Genomic DNA, 20,442 nt, shown 5'->3' with positions numbered 1-20,442 from the left:
GATGCCCAGGCTGACATTCTTCAATTTATTCTACTCACTAATATTTAAGATGCTTCACCTTCCATACAGATACTGCTGCCTCTGCAAGCTGCTTCGCAACCCAGATTCCCTCCAGCTAAAGCGTTACATGCCGTTAATTAATGCCATATGTTTTCTAACCGATGCCTGCTCTGCTGTGTTAGGGGCCTTTGTTGCATTCTTTTTACCTCTTAGCTTTCAGTGTATGCACATGGACATACAGAACAGAACTGTACAGACAAATATGAGTTACTGCAGATATAGACAACAATCTCCTTTCAAATAAAGTGGTCCTGACAGGATTTTAAATGTTACCTAGCCCTTTAACACTGGGCGTCCAACTTCTGAATAACTTTGCATCATTTACTTGTTCTTCTACTGTTTGCTCAATTAGTATAATGCACTGTATATTTGTTTGTGCTGTCAGGCTGAAGGCGGTCTTGGAGCAGATGGACCGTGGTATGGTGGACCTGCAGGAACTCCGGAGGCACTTGGAGCTTGCAGCTGCCATGCTGGATGCTGTTTACACTGATGAGACCAGGTGAGCCTGAGCAGGCTGTTGAATGAATGGCTGTATAGAAAATAAAGCTTTATCAGCAGTTGCCAAAAATGTGACTGTTTCTCTCTGCAGGCGCCTGCTGGACACTGAAGATGAGCTCAGTGACTTGCAGGCAGAGTCGGTGCCAAGCGAGGTGCGTGACTGGCTGGCGTGCACCTTCAGCAGGAAGATGGGTGTGGCCAAGCGTCGCCCTGAAGAGAAGCCAAGATTCAGGAGCATTGTTCATGCAGTGCAGGCTGGGATATTTGTAGAGAGGTAAATGTTGCTCTGATCAGCTAAACAGAAAGCTTGTATTCACTAATAAGCATGCTAGAAATACTGCACGGAGTGTGAAGAAAAGAAATTCACAAATTGTTTCAGTCCCATAATTTCTCCAAAAGCCTGCATTCAGGTTTTGTGAATTCAAAATAAATGCTCATGAATAGAGAAAGTGTCTTCGCAACTGCACCAGCAATGAGATTCTCACTCTAACTGCTGCTAATGGCCATTAAACATAGCAGGCATTAGTTAAGCTTTGTAAATCTCATTTTAAATCATTGTTCAGTGTGTATAAAACTGCAGAAAACTTTAAGTACCTCTGCTTCACACTCTATTAGCTGTTAACAGACCTATTCAAGGATTAAAATGGCTGAAGAGCTTGGAACGAATTTATATACTGACTCACTTTCTTCCTTTATGTCCTCCCAGGTGCTCTGACCTAGAAAATAATGAAGTAACTTTGACATCGCCCATTATCTCCTTATATAATAAGACTGTTACAAAAAACAAACAAACAAAAAACATATTATGAACATGAACTGAGTCCTGCAGGACAATTCACAAACCTTTACAATATTAATAATTTGCTGCAACTTCTCAACTGATATTCGAGTTTTATGTAAGCATAACAACCCACAATCCACCCATTCATTCATCGGTTTTCATCCACTTATCCAATTTAGGGTCACAGGGGAGGAGTGAGTCAATTCAGAGTCAAAAATGAATGTTGAATTGTAAATAACTATAAGTTTTATACTTACTCAGGAAGAGACTAGCAATGTGAAAAGAGTCTGGAATGTCAATGCTGCCATTAAAACTCACCATTAGCAACGTGAAGTGCAAGGGACTCAGGCTTTCACGTTTGGTTGACCCATCAGTCCACCCTTACCTTCTCCCTGATTTCCAGAAAAATAATTACGATGAACAGTATGCCACACTCCGCAAATGAACTTCCGATAACTATACTCTCCACTTTGGGTGTTTTTGTGTGTTTGCTTGTTTTTTAAAATGACCTTACTTTACTCTTAACCCTCTCAGGCTCAAATTAAACTTTTTCTGCAGTCCTGCAGTGGTACTTTTGAGTAAAAAAAACCTCATAAAATATGTATGTGGGGTAATCAGGTTGTTAGTTTTTAATTGTTGCAAATCAGCAATGCCTGCCTCGAGAGGGTTAAGACTTCAACATACAACCACACTGTAGACAATACTGATCTTCTAATTGCACTCGCCCCTCGCTAGAACCTGATCATCTTTTTGCACACAAAGCCAGCTCCAAAGTGAAGTGGCTTTCCTAGTTTGGTTTATAGGTCCTGAACACCAGGGGATGAGTTCCAGCACTGACTGTGACTCAAATCCAGTTCCACAGCTGGACCTTGTGAATGCTCTTGCAGGTACATGTGGACCAGATTCAATGTTGAGGGATTCATATGATTACATTTCATAAAAGTTGGGTCTGACTTAGAAACTGAGGAATTCTACACTCACCGTCATACTGCAGCAACTCGTCAATCACACAGTAAAGCATACCCCATTTTATCCTGCTGTGTGACTCTAATGGGGACCATAATATTGTGCAGGCGGAAACTATCCATAGAGCTAAATGAACTAAAAACAGCTTACCATGACAGGTAATTATTAATAATTGTAGGAGCACAGAACTGTGCACACTTTGCCTTTCTCTTGCTATTGACATTTTTCTTTTGTAGTCCAGCACTTGGAGAGAGTTTTCTGGAATATTCTGACCCTGAAGGTAGAAACGATTGCGGCTGTCTCGCTGGCAGGAGGTGACATTTTATTGTATTAAACCGACATTTGATCAGAAGTTAAAACAAATAAAAACCTTTTCAGTCAGAGCTCATTTTTTTCACAGCTCAGAACCTTAAACAGAAATTGAGAAAAAAACAAAAACAAAAGAAAAATTGAAAAAAGGCTGTAGAAAAGTACACAGGTAACAAAGGCAGGGAAAGAGCAATCTGAGAAGAAAAACAGTAAGGTGGTAAAGGAAGATAAAACAGTCAAATGACAATTTATCCTGCTGTTTGACTCTAAAGACTTTTGTACTTTTGCACAAATATTTTGTGCATGAAAATATTTTTTGTACTCACCTGTACTTACTGCAACCTTTCACACTCACCGTATCATTTCACTGAATATAGAGTATTTTAGCATTTATTTTTTCAAACCAAGCTTGATTCTTGCTATTTCTCAGCTCCAAAATAACAGATCTGACCCAATCAGACCACTGTATGTGGTAACAAGTGTGCTCGTCGCTCAAAGTAGGCACAGGTACAATTATATGGTAATAGTAAAATAATACTAACCCCAGACACACAGCTAGACACTACTCTGGCCAGTTGGCTCTCTGAAATGATTTCTCTGCCTCCTCAGAAGTTGTTTCCAACTCTGCCAACAAGAGTTAAAACTTCCCCACTCACATCCTGAAATATGTGTGAATGCGGTGGTGATACAGCTTCAAATCCTGGATCAAACCATTAAATTCTCCCTCTTGCTGCCTTCTTGTGAGACTTGGATGAACCCAGAATCTTTCTTTCTTTGTTTTCTTCCTCAAAATTTAACACTTTCAGTGTGTAACATTTGGACATATTACATTCAAATATTACATATCTTCCTAGTTTTGTCATTTCTATTTCTAGTTCTTAGATTTGTGTTCATTTAGTCTCCTCCCTTTCATGCTGTGGTCATCTTGGTCTTGTCTGTGTTCTCCCCAGTCCGTCATGTCTCTCATCCTCTCTGTGTCCTCATTCTGTCTTGTTCTCTGCTTCTGTTTCTCCCCTGGTCCCAGTGTCAAGCCCTTGTCTCTTAGTCTGTGTCTCAGTGTCTTTCCTGTTTTATTTTGACAGTCTCTCGTCCTGTGTTCAGTGAGTTCAGTTTCCCTTCTCCCTGTCTCATTGTGCCTGATTACTACCAGCCGTGTTTCCTCCTGTTTCCTAGCCCCTCATTAGTCTTTGTGCATTTAAGTCCCCTGTCTTCCTCTACTTGTTGTTGTGTTGTCCATGTTGCTGTGTGTTCTCCTGGGCTCCTCGTGTCCATCACTTCCTCGAGTTTTCTTCCAGTTTCGTGTTTTCATTTTCCAGCGTTAGGTTTTGTTTTTGTGAATTTAGTATCTGAGTATTTTGATACAACACATAAAAGCTGCCTCTTCTAGTTATCCCTTTGTGTTTGAGTCCTGCGTTTAGGTCCTACTCCTGCCTGCCACACAGCCAGCATTGACAGATCTGACCATTCAGATCATTATTTGGCAACAAGTGTGCTTGTAGTTCCAAGTCTGTAGAATGAATTTTTCACAAAAGCGCAGCACATTGGTGTGCACATACTTTACAAGACAAGTTTATGATGTGAGCAGGAGGTCAGGCAATTGAGAACAGTGAGTAGTTGCATTTCTGGGGAAAGAGTTTGCAAGAGGACTTGGTGGATTTTACCATGAGCCAGCGTCTAGGGCAGGGGTAGGCAACTTCAGGCCTCGAGTGCCGGTGTCCTGCAGGTTTTAGATATCACCCGGGTTAACTTAATCAAATGATTAGTTCATTACCAGGAGAACTTCAAGACATGTTGAGGAGGTCATTTAGCCATTTAAATCAGCTGTGTTGCATCAAGGACACATCTAAAACCTGCAGGACACCGGCCCTCGAGGCCTGGAGTTGCCTACCCCTAGGAGATTGCACTGCGGGTAAGTTTAATCAGAGACTTGGCAGGAGAACAAGAGCCACAATGGACTGTAGTTGACGGGCATGACCTGGGAGATGTGGAATGTGGGATGGATGTGCATGGATGCTTGAAGCTTGAGTTTAACCACTGAAAGGCTGATGACAATCTCGATCTCATATCATCCAATAAAACAGGGAGCGAGCTTGCAAGAGAGATGGCCTTAAGATGAATATCTTTAGTGGCTAATCAAACCTTTTGTCCTAGTTCATATCTGAGAGTGGGTGTTTGGAGGCAATCTGCATAGTGGCAGTGCTGATCGACTGTTCGGAGTACGGCCTCTGGGCCTAAATGCGCTATCTGCAGGTGGTGCTAGATGGAAAGAACAGATCTGCTTCTACAGACAGGCAGGTGGTAACCTAAGGATACGTTGAAAGGTGAGAGACAGTAGCAGATAAGGTGAGTGAGTTGTTCTGTACTCTACTCATGGGAACTCTGAGGACCAGATGGCTGAGTTTTGTGTCATAACAAAACGGAGCCAATTCCAACTCTTGATTGAGCCTCTTGGTCAGGCCGTCGGTCCGCAGGTGAAACCTGGAACTGAGGCTGATGTTGGCTCCCACTGCAGTGAAGATCTTCCAGACCTGGGAGGTGAACTGAGGACCCCTGTCCAAAACGATCTTCAGCGGAATGCCATGGAGCCTGAAACATGATCAATGAGCAGTTGGGTGGTTTTGGTAGCAGTGGGTAATTTCTGAAGAGCAACAAAATGAGCGAACTTTGAGAACCGGCCTATTATGGAGAGGAGATGGGTAGCCTGGTAATGAAGTCCAAAGTAACTTGGGCCTGTGAGGTGTAACTAGCGGTTTGAGTAAACCTGAGGGTTGCTGGGAGTTACTCTGACTGCGTGCAGAGATGGAACAGTTGGCTACATAATCCCTAACATCTCTTTCCATAGATGTTAGATTGAAGATGAGAGAAGGAGGTGAGCAATCAGGGCACATAGGTGGACACAGGAGAACACAGGACCCAAACAGAAAAACACCAGACATCACTCAGATCATGACAATATTTAGTCAATGATTTTTATTCTGTCACTGATAAATTAACAAACTTCTGTGAAAAAGTAGCAGGAAATGCGCATTAGGAATTTGAACAGGCCAATCACAATATTTAGTTACATTTCTAGGGAGGTGCATGCCAAGTTATGCCATAGGTTACAGTGCAGGGTTTCAGAGTGCTTGCAATTACAGCTAAACATGTGAGCCTATGAGGATTGACTCACTTTTGGTTATTTAGAAGATCTGCAGTTTATGACACGTTGAATTTACTTCATTTTTCAGCCCTTAAATGAACTAAAAACAGGAACCCAAGCTTACCATGACAGACCTTTATTGATAAAGGACTGCTGAGAAAACAGTGCTGTGCAGACTTTAGCCTTTTATTGCTATTGACATTTTTCTTCCATAGTCCAGCACCTGCAAAAGAGTTTTCTTGGATATGTGAATTGTTTTTATATGATGTTGAAGAGCCATAAACAACATGAAAAGTATACTTTTTAATGTAACTGTATCTTATCTTTACAGTAACGTCATAAATGTATTCCCTGCCACTTCACTGACATGCAGAGGTTTCTCTTAACCTCTGAGCCTAGTGCTCTATATGTTAATTTATCTTAAAACTTGTTATACATGTGCAGAAAAGCAGTGAGGCATCGCAGAATTCTGTCAAATGATTGTTTCAAAAGAACACTTTCAGATGTTTAGTCATTTCAGTTATTTTTATCTGCAGCAGAAATCTGGAACACCTGCAGACAGAACAGAGAACAGTCATAGATTTTCTTCAAAATAAACGGCAGAACATCCGGCTGACTCCACCGCAGATGTGATTAAAGGGTCCAACATGAAGTGTAACAATGTTAGCCTGCAAGAGAGCTGGGGATGGAGATCATATAGGGAAACTGTGAAGTCCACTATTATTATATTGTAAATGACTCGCAGTGATAGAACGGTATCAGTTCATCTGCTGCAGCTTAATGACGCATGAAATCAAAAAATATCTGCTGCACCGAAGCAGCGCTCATTGTGTGTCTGTGTGTGTGTTTAGAATACGGTTACCATGACAACAAACAATCCATCCTGGTCACAAACTGTGGAGGAGGGTGGCTGGAGGGGGTCTGTGCGGGGAGTGTTTATATGCATGCCACTGCCTGTATCAATGTGTGAAATTAGTGCGTGATATTTTTATCTGTGTGTGTGACAACAGGATGTACAGACGGACGTCCAACATGGCTGGTCTGACCTATCCTCCCACAGCTTTGACAGCTCTGAAGGTAAAAATTACTGCTGCGTTCCCACTGGCAGCAGGTGACATTTTATTGTATTAAACCTGCGTTTGATTAGCAATTGAAAAAAAACAAAACCTTTTCAGTAAGAGTTCCGAGTTCAGAGCCTTAAAAGGAAATGAAGGGAGAGAAAAACAAAAAATGAAACAAAATAAAGAATGACAAAAAGACTGGAAGAGGTAAGAAAGTGTGTAAGAAGGTAGGAAACGCAGGGAAAAGCAATCCAGGATGATGAAAAGAGGAACGTGAGAATGACAAGGAGGGTAAAAAAGTAAGGTAGTTGAAATGGAAAGGAGGCAATGTGAAAAGAAAAGAGGAATGAATGAGTGAATGAGTCAGGGAGGACTTGGGAATGGGAAATAAGAAATAGACAAAAAGGGGAAGAAAGTGAGAGGAAAACAAGAGGAAGAACAGGAAGTAGGAAAGAAATACGAATTGCAAAAAGGAAAGGAGACGCTAGAGAGAGACTGAGAGGGGTAATGATAAAGGAGACAGAGAAGGAAGTGAGGACCTGGTTGGGAGGAAAGGAATGAAGTAAAGATATAGCAATGAAAGGAGATAAGAGAGGACATTTGGAAGAGAAGAAAAAGTGGGATTTGGGAAGAGTATGAGGGTAAGCACAAGAAAAAGGTAAAGCTGTAAAGGGAAGGCGGAAATAAAAGGAGCTAATAAAACATCCATCCATCCCGCCAGCTAGCCAACCAGCCAGCCAACCAGCCTTTTTAAACCCTTGTCCAAGTCAGGATTGGGGGAGGGTGTTGGAGTCTATGTCCTAGCTGTCAAAGGACAAAAGGCGAGGTACAGCCTGGATAGCTTACCAGGGAAAAAAGAAAGTAAGATAAAGAAAAGAAGGGTGGAAAAACCAAAAACAGTGACTGAAAGCAGGAAACAGAAGTGCTTTGGATAGTAAGAGGTTATTAGGAAGGAAGGCATGAAAATGAAATATAGACAAAAAAATGAAGCAGAGAAGGAAAAGAGGAGATAAACAATAAATGAAGGAAGCGGAGAAAGGCAAGACACTGTGGTGAAGGACAATGTAGATTTAGTACATTAATGATATGTTTCCTCCTCTGCACTTCCTTTTGTCTACAAACTTAGAAAAAAATTGAATTATTCTAGTCCACGCTTCTTGCATGATGCAAAGCACGACCCAATGAGAGGCTTTAAATGTAATTGTGTAAGTAAATGTGATAATTAATCTGAGTTTTAGATCCTTCCTGTTTGAGCAAACATTATCAGGACAGTGCCCTCTACTGGCAGAAATCTTCATTTCACTAAGGTCTCACCAGCTTTATGTCACACCCCCCTGCTGTAATCATACCTTACATGTGAGATGGTATTTGTTGATGCATTTCTCAGGAGGTGGATCAGTGGTCCTTTGATGTCTTTGCCTTCCACGAGGCCACAGGAGAGCACGCCCTCAAGTTCCTAGTCTACGACCTTCTGACCCGCTATGACCTCATCAACAGGTTCAGGGTACTCGCAGTTTAATTTTGTTCAAATCTGGTGGTGGGCGAACTTAATACTGGGGAAAGTACATTTAGTCTTTGTGCTAACTTACAGTTTTGTGTTCAGATTCCTGTGCAGGCTCTGGTGCAGTTTGTTGAAGCGCTTGAGAACGGTTACAGCAAACACAGGAACCCCTACCACAACCTTATTCATGCCGCTGATGTCACTCAGACTGCCCACTTTCTGATGCTACACACTGGACTGATGGTAACACACACACACGTGCACATCTTTTTGTGGGGAACCTCTGGCATCCCTTTACACTGCTGTTAAAATAAACCAGATTCTTAAAAGCTGAATCCTCAAACAGTCTTTCCTAGGACCACGCAGCATGTCCTCATTTTCCAAAACGTTGCTGATGTCCAAACCTTAAATTAGCCCACACAAAGACAGAAGTAGATTTTCAAAAACACCTATGTGGATATCATTTTGTCACAATCTTGTTGTGCAACTGTGCTTGCCTGCACATGGCTTGCAAAGACAGTTGTCTATAGAAGCTAACTAATGATGTGTGTGTGTGTGTGCAGCACTGGCTGAGCGAGTTGGAAATTCTTGCAATGGTTTTTGCCGCAGCAATTCATGACTTTGAACACACAGGAACCACCAACAACTTCCACATCCACACCAGGTAATGTAGATGGTAACACTTCATGTAGGTTATCAGGGGATCTGATTTGACAGGGACAGTTTTTCTCAAGATAATTAACTTAAGGTAATTGATATTTGACATTTAACACTAAACACAATATAAAGTTAACAATATAAAGTTTGTCACGTAGTACATAACATATGAATTAGGCCTGTGTTTAAAGACTCATGAAAAACATCTTTATCTTACATAATAAAACAATGGGAATCTGCCAGTTCACTGGGTGAGTTGTGAATTCATCCAACAGAGTTCCAGATGCTTGATTCAAAAGCATGGTGACAGGTTTAAGGAGGCGCTAGGAATAACACAGTGGGATTCATCTGGAGTCCCCCCACCCTTCTTTTTTTTCAAAAATTTCAGCAAGTGTGGTGAATCTTAAGTAGGGGAACAACAGGAAACCTGCTGATGTTGCGGCTTCTGTATACAAACTGCAGAAGATATCTGATTGGATGTTGTGTCTGTCTGTCAGGTCGGAAGTGGCCATTCTGTACAATGACAGGTCAGTGCTGGAGAACTATCATGTCAGCGCTGCCTACAGGCTGATGGCTGAAGAAGACATGAATATCCTGGTCAACTTGAACAAAGATGACTGGAGGTTTGCCCTTACTGCCAATTCTTGATGTTTGTGCTTCCATCTCAATGCACCTAAATGCCCTTACCCTGAGCTTTGACATCACAACTACATACAAAACTCCACCTTGTGTCCTTTGTGTTGATGTACAGAACTCCTTCTCTAAGAGACAAAGAAAGGGCTATTTTAAAATACTTACTGTTCTGATGACATTTACAGAATTCCCAGCAGATTCTGTAAAAATCAGGTGACTGAAAATATTTTAAGTATGTTTCCTTGGTTAAAGTGTTTTCTATACAGCTAGTATTGTTTTCAGAAACAGAGTTTTCATCACATGATGACACAGTCCTCATGTGTTAGTGTGAAGTCTGGTTAGTGCCCCAACCTGGCATGATATATGTGAACACACACACACGCACACACACGCACACACTGTGTGTACTCATATCCTTGTGGGGACATCTCATTGACATAATGCTTTCCCTAGCCGTTTACCCAACCCTAACCAAAAATCAATGCCTAATCCTAAACTTTAATTATTTACTTGACTTGTTTTTTGAACCCAAAAGAAGTTGAGTTCCCACAGCGTCTCGACAATGTCAAGTTGACAAACTTTCAGAGGTGTGGGCTCTTTGATGAGAACTGATGGGTGATTACTGGATGTGTTTGTTTATTTATTTTTCATAGGGAGCTGAGGTCTCTGGTGATAGAGATGGTGATGTCAACAGACATGTCCTGTCATTTCCAGCAGATCAAGACCATGAGGAATGCCCTAACACAGACACACAGGTCAGAACTCTAGCCATTATTAGTGACCTTTGACCTTTGTAACTGGCTATCATTAGATCAGTGATAGCCAATGATACATTATGTTTTGTTAACAAAACATAATGTATCCATGCCTTTGTGTACTTTTCATATTTTCCACAGCTTTATTTAATAAATAAATATATTATTTTGCATAAATGTATCATTGTGACCAAACTTTTCCAGTTCAGATGGAAAAGTAAAAAGAAACGGATTCATTCTATCAGTTTATTTCCACCACATGAAAATAACGTCATGTCCTGCTGTGGCCACAAATGTTGTGTAACTGGCAAACTGGAAAAAGTCAATTTATTGTATTATTAAACAGGATATTTGCAGATCCTTAATTTCTACCACATGCAAAATTGAGGCCTTGATTGCCAATAAAATTGATTCAGGAGAGGGTCCTGCTAGCAGATAAGATATTATAGATAATGTTTTTGGTTAGTTTGTACAACATATTGGTGACTCCAGATAATGTTGGCTCATATCACTTTAGAATGTCTGCAGTCTGTCATTGGAAGAAACGATAAACCTGAAAGCCTTTAGTTATAAAATCGTGCCGTGAAAAATATCACTTATTTGTTGGCTTAGGTTTGGTGGAGGAAAGCGCACGATAACGGTCGGCTTACAGCTGTGAAAGCTAACACTGCAACAGATGTAGCAGCTAATTATGTTTAAGATGGTGCTGTGTCGATGGCATGAAATTAGTTCCTGTGTTAGCAAACAGGTGCCACCATCATGTCACCCATTTGTTAGTGAGGTCCTGTCTTAAAACCTCCAGCTGAGCATAGTAACCAAGACATACTGGGCACACATGGTGTAGTAGCTATTACCAGTCAATCACTGGGAAGTCACACTGGGAAGTAAGGCATACTCTCCTTCATCCCCCTTTCCCCTCTGATGAAGTTGATAATTTACAAAATGAACATCATGTTGTATTCAATATGTTGCTAAACTATCAAGCTGAGACTGTAGACTGATAAAGTGAATAAGAGAACTCATCTTTTTCTCAGATTTCCTTTTGTGACCAGATTTATGCCCTGAGCTGGAGATTAGAAAGATTAAGTAAGGCTTGTTGCACATTGCTTTGAAGCTGACAGCTGGTCGCCTGCAGATGCTCCGGCTGATGTATGTCAGTCAACAATATTTTTCACTCTCACTGGTAGTCACTTTAGTGGCTCACTATAGAGGTGTAGAAAAGGTTTTTCTCCAGTAGGCCCACTTCTTGTACACTGATGGTTGTTTCGGCCGTTGTCTCTTGAAGTTGTCGTTCGCTTTCCATTGTCTCAGGTCACCACATTGTTTTATATTGAGCCTGTGGCTAATTTAACCCTGAACTTTGTAAGACTTCTAAGAACCTTTTAGGTAAATAAAATTCTCTAAGTGAAAACATGTCTTTCTGTCTTTCTTACGTAAATAGACTTCTTCAATTTCATCTTAAAAATCTAATATTTACCATTTCTAAACCCGCTGATACTCTGAACTACAAATACTTTTCATTCTTCACACAAAAATGACTTTTCCCACTCAAACATGTAAAATTAGATTCCTCTGCAGTTTCATAAAAGATTTTCCGGCAGACTGTGCAAGGCTAGTCTATCTGACAGAGACGACCAGATCATCTGTGGGAGTGTGGTGAAAAGGCCCAACATAAGCTCCTGCAGGCTGCTGGACCAGATTGCCCTGTGCGTTCCTGTAGGAGCTATCACAGGAATAGTACCAGAGTCCAGTATCTCCTCTATGTTTGTCAGTCCTGCTGGACCTGCGGAGGTGTGTCCATGTGTATCTGTGTGTCTCTGTGTGTAAGCGTGTCTGAGTGTGTATGGAGGGGGTGCTGGCAGCTGTCGTGATTCTCAGCTCACGCTTGGATGGATTTTGGGGGAAGACGCTGTCATCAGCCTGTCAACACGCTGGTTCTGCTTTTGTTGCTGCAGCAGCGGGCAGAACTGTACAGTCTGCACAATATGATCAAAATACAAAAAGGCACAGCACTGTTCACATAACATATGGGAAGCTGTAGCAGAGCAGTTTCTTTCCTTCACAAGTCATTCTCAAAAGACATTTTTGCTGATCTTCTACAGGTCCAAAAATGTAGATGCTCAGTTTTTAGTCAAGGTAATATAGTTTCTTTTTGATTGATGGATATTAATGAAATGATTTTGTTTCCTTTTCCTTTCCAGTATAGACAAAGTGAAGGTTTTGTCTCTGATGCTTCATGCTGCAGACATCAGCCATCCAGCCAAAGCATGGCCACTGCACTACCGCTGGACCCACAGTCTGATGGAGGAATTTTTTAGACAGGTACAAACATCTGTCAGTGAGGGTTCTCATTTGTGAGGATGCTCGTGGACTTTAAAATCAACTATCAAATCAAGCCAAGGAATCATCCTCTGTAAATCAATAAAACACTAAAAATCAGTGTAACACAGGCACTGTCACTGGTTGTATACTTTGTAAAAGTGTTTTAGTAAACCCTTGACTGCCATTTCCCATCATGGCTTAGCAACAATTTAGAAGGTTCTTTAAAACAGGATTTCTCCATATAATAACACAGAATTCTGATACCCTTCTCTTTGTAATGCCTACTGCAAAATTAATTTGGTGCCATGTTAAAAATAAATCAACCAGTAAAGAAAAATTAGCTAATTGTTGCTGCATTAACAAATAAAGGCAACGTTAGCCTAATTAGCCATTTAGAATTAATAAAATCTTTTTCAGTTGTCATAGCCGACATAATTGACATTATTACTAGAAACTGTATGAGCTCTGTAACAGTTACAGGTGATGACCTGGGTGCTGCAGAGCTGTTTGTTTTGTTATACAACACTTAACTTTTTTGAGTCCACCCAACGAATTCCAGTCAACTTGTATCGGTAAGAATACATTTTTGTGTTATCACTGAAGCACTCTGAAACACTGAAAGACTCTATTGCCCATGTTGTAATGATGAAGATATTTTAGCTTATTTCCATGAGGAGGATGTCTCCATTGTGTTTTATTGTTTAAGGCTCAAGCAGAAACTGAATGCAAATCCCATAAAGTTAACTTGAGTACTTGAAGACACAGTGTTATATTGTCCCACTTTCTACATTGTTTCCAGGGAGATAAAGAGGTTGAACTTGGGCTCCCCTTTTCTCCTCTCTGTGACCGTAAAGCTACGATGATTGCCCAGTCTCAGATAGGTAAGAGTCACAATGAGAAAGGACTTCATAAACTTGTGCTGGATTTGCAAACAGCTGTTGAAACTTTATTCTCATGTTTACTATCTGGTAGTGATTTATTATAAGAAAAAGAACCAGTATTAAGTTATTATTAGTAATGATGCTGTTACGTCTCCTCGAGGGCAGGAGAGGATGACACAACGACTCTGGAAACCTGGTACAGGTGTTATAAAAAAAGTTTAATGGCAGCGCTCTCACAAAATAAGTAACCCAAATTCAAACAACAAATGTGGGGGAGAAAGGGACAGTTAGGTTGTGCCAAAAAAACCCACCAAAAAGGCAAAACCAAAACTTAGCTGAGCTATTATCCTAGAAAAACAAAAACAGGGGGGAAAGACCCTAAACCTCAACTCAAAACAAGCTCAAAATTACATGGGTGGCATCAACCTACTTACCTAGTGTTTCTAACAAAAAGACATCAGCCTGCAGTCTGCGTACCTAAGGGAGTGGCAAACAAAAGGAGAGGGAAAGACAACATGCAGCCTGCAGACACGTAACAGATGCGCTTGTTATATATTTTGCTCTCTCTTCTTCTATTATCCTAACATTTCTCTTGGGATTCAGGTTTCATAGACTTCATTGTGGAGCCAACCTTCAGTGTACTGATTGACACGACAGAGAAAGTGATTGGTCCTCTAATAGAGGAGGACAGGAAGGCCAGAGAGACTGGAAACAGGAGATCCAGGTACTGCTGCTATTACTGCTGTAAGTTCAGTGACTTATTCAACATGTGTATTAGACACAAGGTTTTTAACATGAACGATTCCTCAGTGAATAACCACAACAAAAGAAAAGCAACAGACTTGATAACAGCTGAAACTCTTAATCCACATCAGAACAAGTCTTTGGAAGTCCAGACCTCAGCCCGATTGAAATCTGTGGTGGCACTGTGCATAAACAGATGCCCACAAACCTCAGTCAACTAAAGCAATGTTATAAAGTATAGTGGACTCAAATACATTAACAGCAATGTGATAAACTGATAAAGTCATACAGATAATTATTACTGTAAGTTACTGCTGCAGAAGCTGGTTGTACAAACTTGTAATTGTTTTTACAACACTGCATAAAGTCATTTTTATTCATACTTGATGATTTTGGATGAAAAATCATTGAAAATAGGCTGGTCTTAGACCAGAAACTGTGAAACCCAGTCTAATCACTCAATTGTACAACTACTTATTCTTTTCTTAAAAAAAAAAAAGATTTATTTGGGGTTTTTTTTGTTTTGTCTTTATTATACAATCTTTATTAGTACAGAGAACTGACAGGAAACTATGGAGAGAGTTGCATGCAGGACATGGATGCACACCTGTACATAGCACGATGTACAGATACATGACACAAATAGTAATTGGTGTTCTTCAAGACCACATAGTGGGCAAAGAGGGTAAAATATAACTTGTTGGTACAAGAACCAGTAACAGTCCCAACCTTAAATCAGCTAAATGTCCACAGGAAATGCCTCGACTACAGCATATGTTGATCGGTGTGTGAGGGCAGGTCATCACTGCACAAAATCAAGTAACATTGTTTTTCTCATAGAAATATAAAGTTTTTGGCCATGTAGAAAAAAAGTATTGCTCATTCACCAGGTTTTATTCAATCAATGCAATATGGAATTTTCCTTAATACATTAATACATCCAAGGTGGAAAAGGCAGTCCCTCTCATCGCTTTACACCTCTCTCTCTGTTTCAGTCTAACAGGAAGCGGTTCAGTTACCGTGGAGTCAGTGCAGAGACACAGTAGTGTTCGCCATGGGAACAGTGATGATGGACAGATGGACTTTTCCCTGACAGCCATTGATCTGCTGGCACTGAAGCTGCACCTCTCTGGTGTCATTACCAGCAACAAGGACAGATGGAAAGAACTATCTGTGCACGGTACACATACAGTCACAAACAAATATTCAAGAAACTCAGAATCATTCGAGGTAAAGTTTCTACAACCAAATTTAGAAAAAAATTGTTTTATTTGGAGTGTTATTATTTTGTTTTGCGCTTTTGGACATTATAAGACAAAGCTTCCAACAATCTATAAGTGATTTCTCAAAAAACGAGATGTTTTTCAGTGTAACAAATGTCAATTGTTCAATTCTCCCAATTCTTTTGATCTTTGGGCTGAAGGAAAGACAATACTCGGTGTATAAATGCTCAATCAACAATCTTTTATTCCATACAATTCTTATACCTCAGCAGTATAATGCATCATAAAACAATATCATTCATTCACAATAAATCAGCAGTCTAATGTAATACAAATCAGTTTAATAACTGTAATAGTTATCACCTTCTTCTAAGTCAGGAGAATAATGCAAACTAAAACTACATAATGATTTCACAATCTTTAATTAGGGGTCTAACGTGGCAGATAATATAATAATCTCACACTCTTTGGAGAAAATGTTTGTCTGCATTTTTATAAAACATGCTCTTGAGAAAATTGTACCCTTATTTTAATATAAGCTACCATCTTTGTGCTTTTAGCCTTGTTGTGCTCGTTTCACACACTCAGCTGTGGACTGCTGTAATTTGTAAGACAAAAAAATTTAATAAAATTTAATAACGGTGCTGCCGATAAATATCCCAACAAAATCGATATTTTTCCACTGCGAAGTCATTTTTTCCTTGTTGACATGATCACAATACAGTGAGAGGTTAAATTGTTGAACTGAGATTTGTCCACCTTTTTCTAAAGTTTTGTGCAAGTGCCACCTGTTTACCTTTGGGTAGTCAACATTTGAGTTAGGTGTGATTTTTGGCTTAGCACCACATATCATATCTAATATACTGGGAATGTAATATAGTGGGAAAGTGTCTCATCTTCTGAGATAGATTCTGATATTGGAAACATTTGCCAGTCAGGTTGTTGTGGTGATGTATCTACACACAAGCTTTGCCATTAATGTAAATATCCACCAAATATCAGATGCAAAAAACACTGAACTGAGTGTAAACTTCTCCAACACTAGTCCTAGAAACAGCTAAGAGTCTCAAACCATCAAGGGCCCAGGCTTGAAGAAGATCCCCAGATTTGATGGAACAATTTTTTTTTCAGTTGAAAATTTGTGTATTTTCCTGTGTTTGCCTATTGTGAACAGAGCTAGCCAGCAAGGCGCAAGAAGAAAAAGAAAGTGTGGACCTCCAATCACATGCCTCAACCAGCCATCGTACTCCTGATGGACCCGCTGCCGATCAGCCACAGAACTCTGACTGCTCACCTCCTGGTGAATCTCATGACAAGTCACCAGACCAAATGTTGAATGGTATGAACTTGACAACAAACATAACTTCCTGACATTTAACCCTCAAACTCACCTTTAGCTGTGGTAACCTTTACAGGGGAGGCCCCAGAGGAGGAGAAAGAGGAAGATGAAGTGCCTGAAAACGCCTGACTGCCCTCTGCCAAACGTACCACTGTATTTGACTGTGGCAGACGACCCTGGCAACAGGGCGTTGCCGTGCAGAGTTCACACTCTCTGTTTAAACACAGCAGCTGACTAAGTGGTCCTTCAGTGACTGAAAAGGGCCACTAGACCTTTGTTTTTTTGGGGATTTTTTTTTACAACTGACCATGAAAATATCACATTCAGAGTGAAAAGATTCATTAGATAACAGCTTCTTAGCAGCTTCATGGCCCATTAACAGTGGTGAAAATGTGTTGTGATTTTATTAGAGATTCAGAGGAATGCTGTCTGTGAAATAGATGTCATCATTTAAATAAAAACAGAGGCAGGCAGGTCAAAACCAAAGAGTGTGGAGCGGCTTAAAAACCCTATTCAGGGAGTTGGGAGACTGAATGTCTGTTAGGAATAATAATTAACTGAGCTGTTAAGAAGCAGTTGTCGAGGTTTTGTTAATGCAGCTGATCACAACAACAGGTGTGATGTTTTAAACTTATAATATGAGCGTGAAAAGTGATTGCTGCTCTGTTCTTTGTTCCTACTCCTTTTTATCTCACACTTCTACCCATGATGTCAAACAAAAACATGTTGGATGATGTTGCAGCAGTTGTTTATCGTACCGCCTAAGTAGCAAGCTAAATGGGGCCAATTGCATATTGGCATAATTGACTATGCTGAGATTATTAATACCATACAGAATTATTTCTTCTGGCATGCACGACTTAGGCTATTTTTTGGGGCTAAACCATACCTGGCCATTACGAACGCTTTTGGGGCAAAAATGTTAGCAGTTATTCAGCAAACTGGAACCTCTAACTTTTGGTCTTGCACTAGCATCGGCCGAGAAACTTTCCAAAATGTGTGCCAGGTGGTTGATGCCCAGTACCCCTCTGCAAGTTGTGCTTAGTGCTAATTAGCAAATGTTAGAGAGCGAAACTAAGATAAACCATAAATGCCATAAACCTTAAGCATTACACAAACAAAACTTATGTATATTACCACTATCACTGACAGCATATTAGCATTCTGATAGCATAGCTGATGGCTATTAGAGAAGCTGTAGACTACCAGGTGTGTAAAATATCCCAGCACTTTGTACAGAAGACATTACAAATGTTACATTGTAGAAAGTGATGTACAAGTTATGAAATTTTTCAGTTTATTTGCAAAGGAAAAATCCATGGACCTACTTGCATTGGTCAATTTACAGTGCTAACAAGTTAGCAATATATACCAAATGGAGGTCTCCTGTATGCAGTCTTTTAACGTAACATAAAAGGAGGCATCTACAGACCTGGATATAGTGAATATTTGCAGTCCTGGTTACACTGTAATATTTGTCCTAAATACTAACATGCGACAGAGACAGGAAGTGTTGTCAGTCACGATGCTTTTTAAATGCACAGTATAAAAATGTAATCTCAAATGTCAGTTATTTATGTTTTGTCAAGCTCAGTTTGGTTATAGAAATCGTACCACAAGCTTAATTAGCTTAGTGTTAAATGTAGCTAAGCAAAAAACCATATAGCCCTTGTGTAGAAGGACAGAGTGTGGATGTTATTCACAGCTTGTTTACACCATCAGTGATGTATTTGATTCAAGAGCATTTTATTGAAACCGAATCACTCAATTCATTTTCTTATCAAATCTCAATTACAACGTGATGAATATTATGATATAATATTCATTAACCCCGCCCTGACTTTTTCTGCTGCTGTCTAACATGCCTCCTCAAAGTAATACAAATTAAATTAAACTTTGTATTATATGCATAACTAATGTTTGCGTGCACAATGTAGTGAACATTACCTGCAGGTGACCTAGTTGCTGCTCTGCTGCAGTTCACAGATCTCACAGATCACAGAATATGGTTTGACAGCTGTCATGAGCTGCTGCTCAACACTCGAATAATCTAAAATATCACATGTTCTTGCTTTCACATTTGACAGTATACATTTCAACAAATTCTAGTTTAACATTAAACAATATGCCATTAATACACTACATGGAAACGGCATGTAATTTATTATTTCTTTTCCACTTTTGACATGAGGCTGATATTGAATTTGCTTATTTAATTAGTATCTTTTTAAATGTTTACTGGTTAGGTAGAAGGTGAAGGGGGGAGCTGTACATAAGAAAGCTAATAGAAAGGATTAGCTCCAAGGCAAGAGGCTTGGTAACTAAAGATTAACAAAGATTTAATGAGGGATTTTCTGGCTGCTAAGCCTAACCAAGTACTTTGCAATCTCCAAAAAAGACATCAGAGCTCATCTGTAGGATCAAATCAGAGTCAGTTCTGTGTTACAACTGATTGTAATAAACGGTTGATCCCAAATCTGTATCTGAGCCCTGACCGAAGAGTCTGTTTCACTTGAAAAATGTTACATACGGGAGCTAAAAAGCTATGACTGCCATTCAGCTGGCTTTACCTTTTCCATGGCTAATAGCAGTAAAAATCCAAACATAACACAGTGGCAGTTTGAACGCACAGAGAGCAGAGCAGCAGCAGTAAATCGGTGTGAATTTCTTTACATGTTTACATGTGACCTTTTTTTTAAAAACAAAACATGGGCCATCTTATCGTATTCTGGGCCAATATACCCATAGGATAGCATTACACTGTACTCTCCATCATTGTAGAGATTGTGGAGATGATGGAAAATGATAATGAACACTGAGTCCAAGGAAGTGTGATCATGAGTAAATAAATAAGATTTACCTTTAAATCGACAGGAGCCCAGAGTTCAGGCAGCTCTTGTTGTTCCTGTGCTGGGCCCCTGTTGCTCCACCTGGCTGTGAATAAAGAAAAGTGCCATAGAATCAACATGGTGACAAGAGAAACACCAGTTTCTATAGCAATGGACAATGAGTCAAAGGCCGGAGCCAAAATGGCCGAAAGTCAAAGCTCTTTAGATTCTGTGAGCACTGTGTTTGTTAATGCAATGTGTGCTATAGTTATTGTGTGCTCTTTGACTCTGTGTGTGGATGAGATTTTGAGTGTGAGTTTGTGTGAGAGAAAGTGTAAGAGTGTGCACTGTATACTGTACAGCTGTTTTCTGTATTATTGTATTAAACATTCACAAATCTGGCTCTGTCTTTGATTTTATTCAGTCTTGTTGTTTACATTTGGTGGTCAACAGACCTGTATCTGAACTTCTGGTATCTGCTTTCACTATATGGACATTCTACAGGAATGCCATTTCTGTCCAGTGCATGCATATTAAGTGACTTCAAAGACAAAAACAAAACATAATACTAAAGTAAAAAAAGATTTTAAACTAAAGATCCACTAAATCAACCTATTATACTTTCCCTTATTTTCTAATGTGCTGTGAAATTTTTCACCAGTCTCATTTCTTAGTCTTTTGTCAAACTTAAATGTTAAAACCAAATTTTAACATTAGACAAAGATAACCCGAGTAAATAGAAAGT

At 39.9% G+C, this 20,442-nt stretch overlaps 1 protein-coding gene across 1 annotated transcript in view; it reads left to right on the top strand.

The window, feature by feature from the left end:
* The window catches only part of LOC146650704 (dual specificity calcium/calmodulin-dependent 3',5'-cyclic nucleotide phosphodiesterase 1A-like), a 43,309-nt gene extending 23,273 nt beyond the window's left edge, over window positions 1–20,036 (top strand). Inside the window, exons 3-16 of the mRNA XM_085385032.1 lie at window positions 446–559; window positions 650–832; window positions 6,764–6,830; window positions 8,202–8,318; window positions 8,418–8,558; window positions 8,879–8,979; window positions 9,470–9,595; window positions 10,259–10,360; window positions 12,562–12,682; window positions 13,482–13,563; window positions 14,167–14,287; window positions 15,303–15,487; window positions 16,705–16,869; window positions 16,946–20,036. Of these exons, the coding sequence (XP_085241158.1) occupies window positions 446–559; window positions 650–832; window positions 6,764–6,830; window positions 8,202–8,318; window positions 8,418–8,558; window positions 8,879–8,979; window positions 9,470–9,595; window positions 10,259–10,360; window positions 12,562–12,682; window positions 13,482–13,563; window positions 14,167–14,287; window positions 15,303–15,487; window positions 16,705–16,869; window positions 16,946–16,998 (1,678 nt within the window). The 3' untranslated portion in view covers window positions 16,999–20,036. The remainder of the gene's footprint in view (window positions 1–445; window positions 560–649; window positions 833–6,763; window positions 6,831–8,201; window positions 8,319–8,417; window positions 8,559–8,878; window positions 8,980–9,469; window positions 9,596–10,258; window positions 10,361–12,561; window positions 12,683–13,481; window positions 13,564–14,166; window positions 14,288–15,302; window positions 15,488–16,704; window positions 16,870–16,945) is intronic.
* The last annotated feature ends 406 nt before the right edge of the window (window positions 20,037–20,442 follow it).

The sequence above is a fragment of the Rhamphochromis longiceps genome, linkage group LG16 (assembly GCF_057381845.1).
Source record: "Rhamphochromis longiceps isolate RC_006_pf linkage group LG16, R_longiceps_female_GT1.1, whole genome shotgun sequence".
Lineage (NCBI taxonomy): Eukaryota > Metazoa > Chordata > Actinopteri > Cichliformes > Cichlidae > Rhamphochromis > Rhamphochromis longiceps.
Note: the sequence above shows the minus strand (reverse complement) of the source record. Positions and strands in the feature narration are given on the sequence as shown.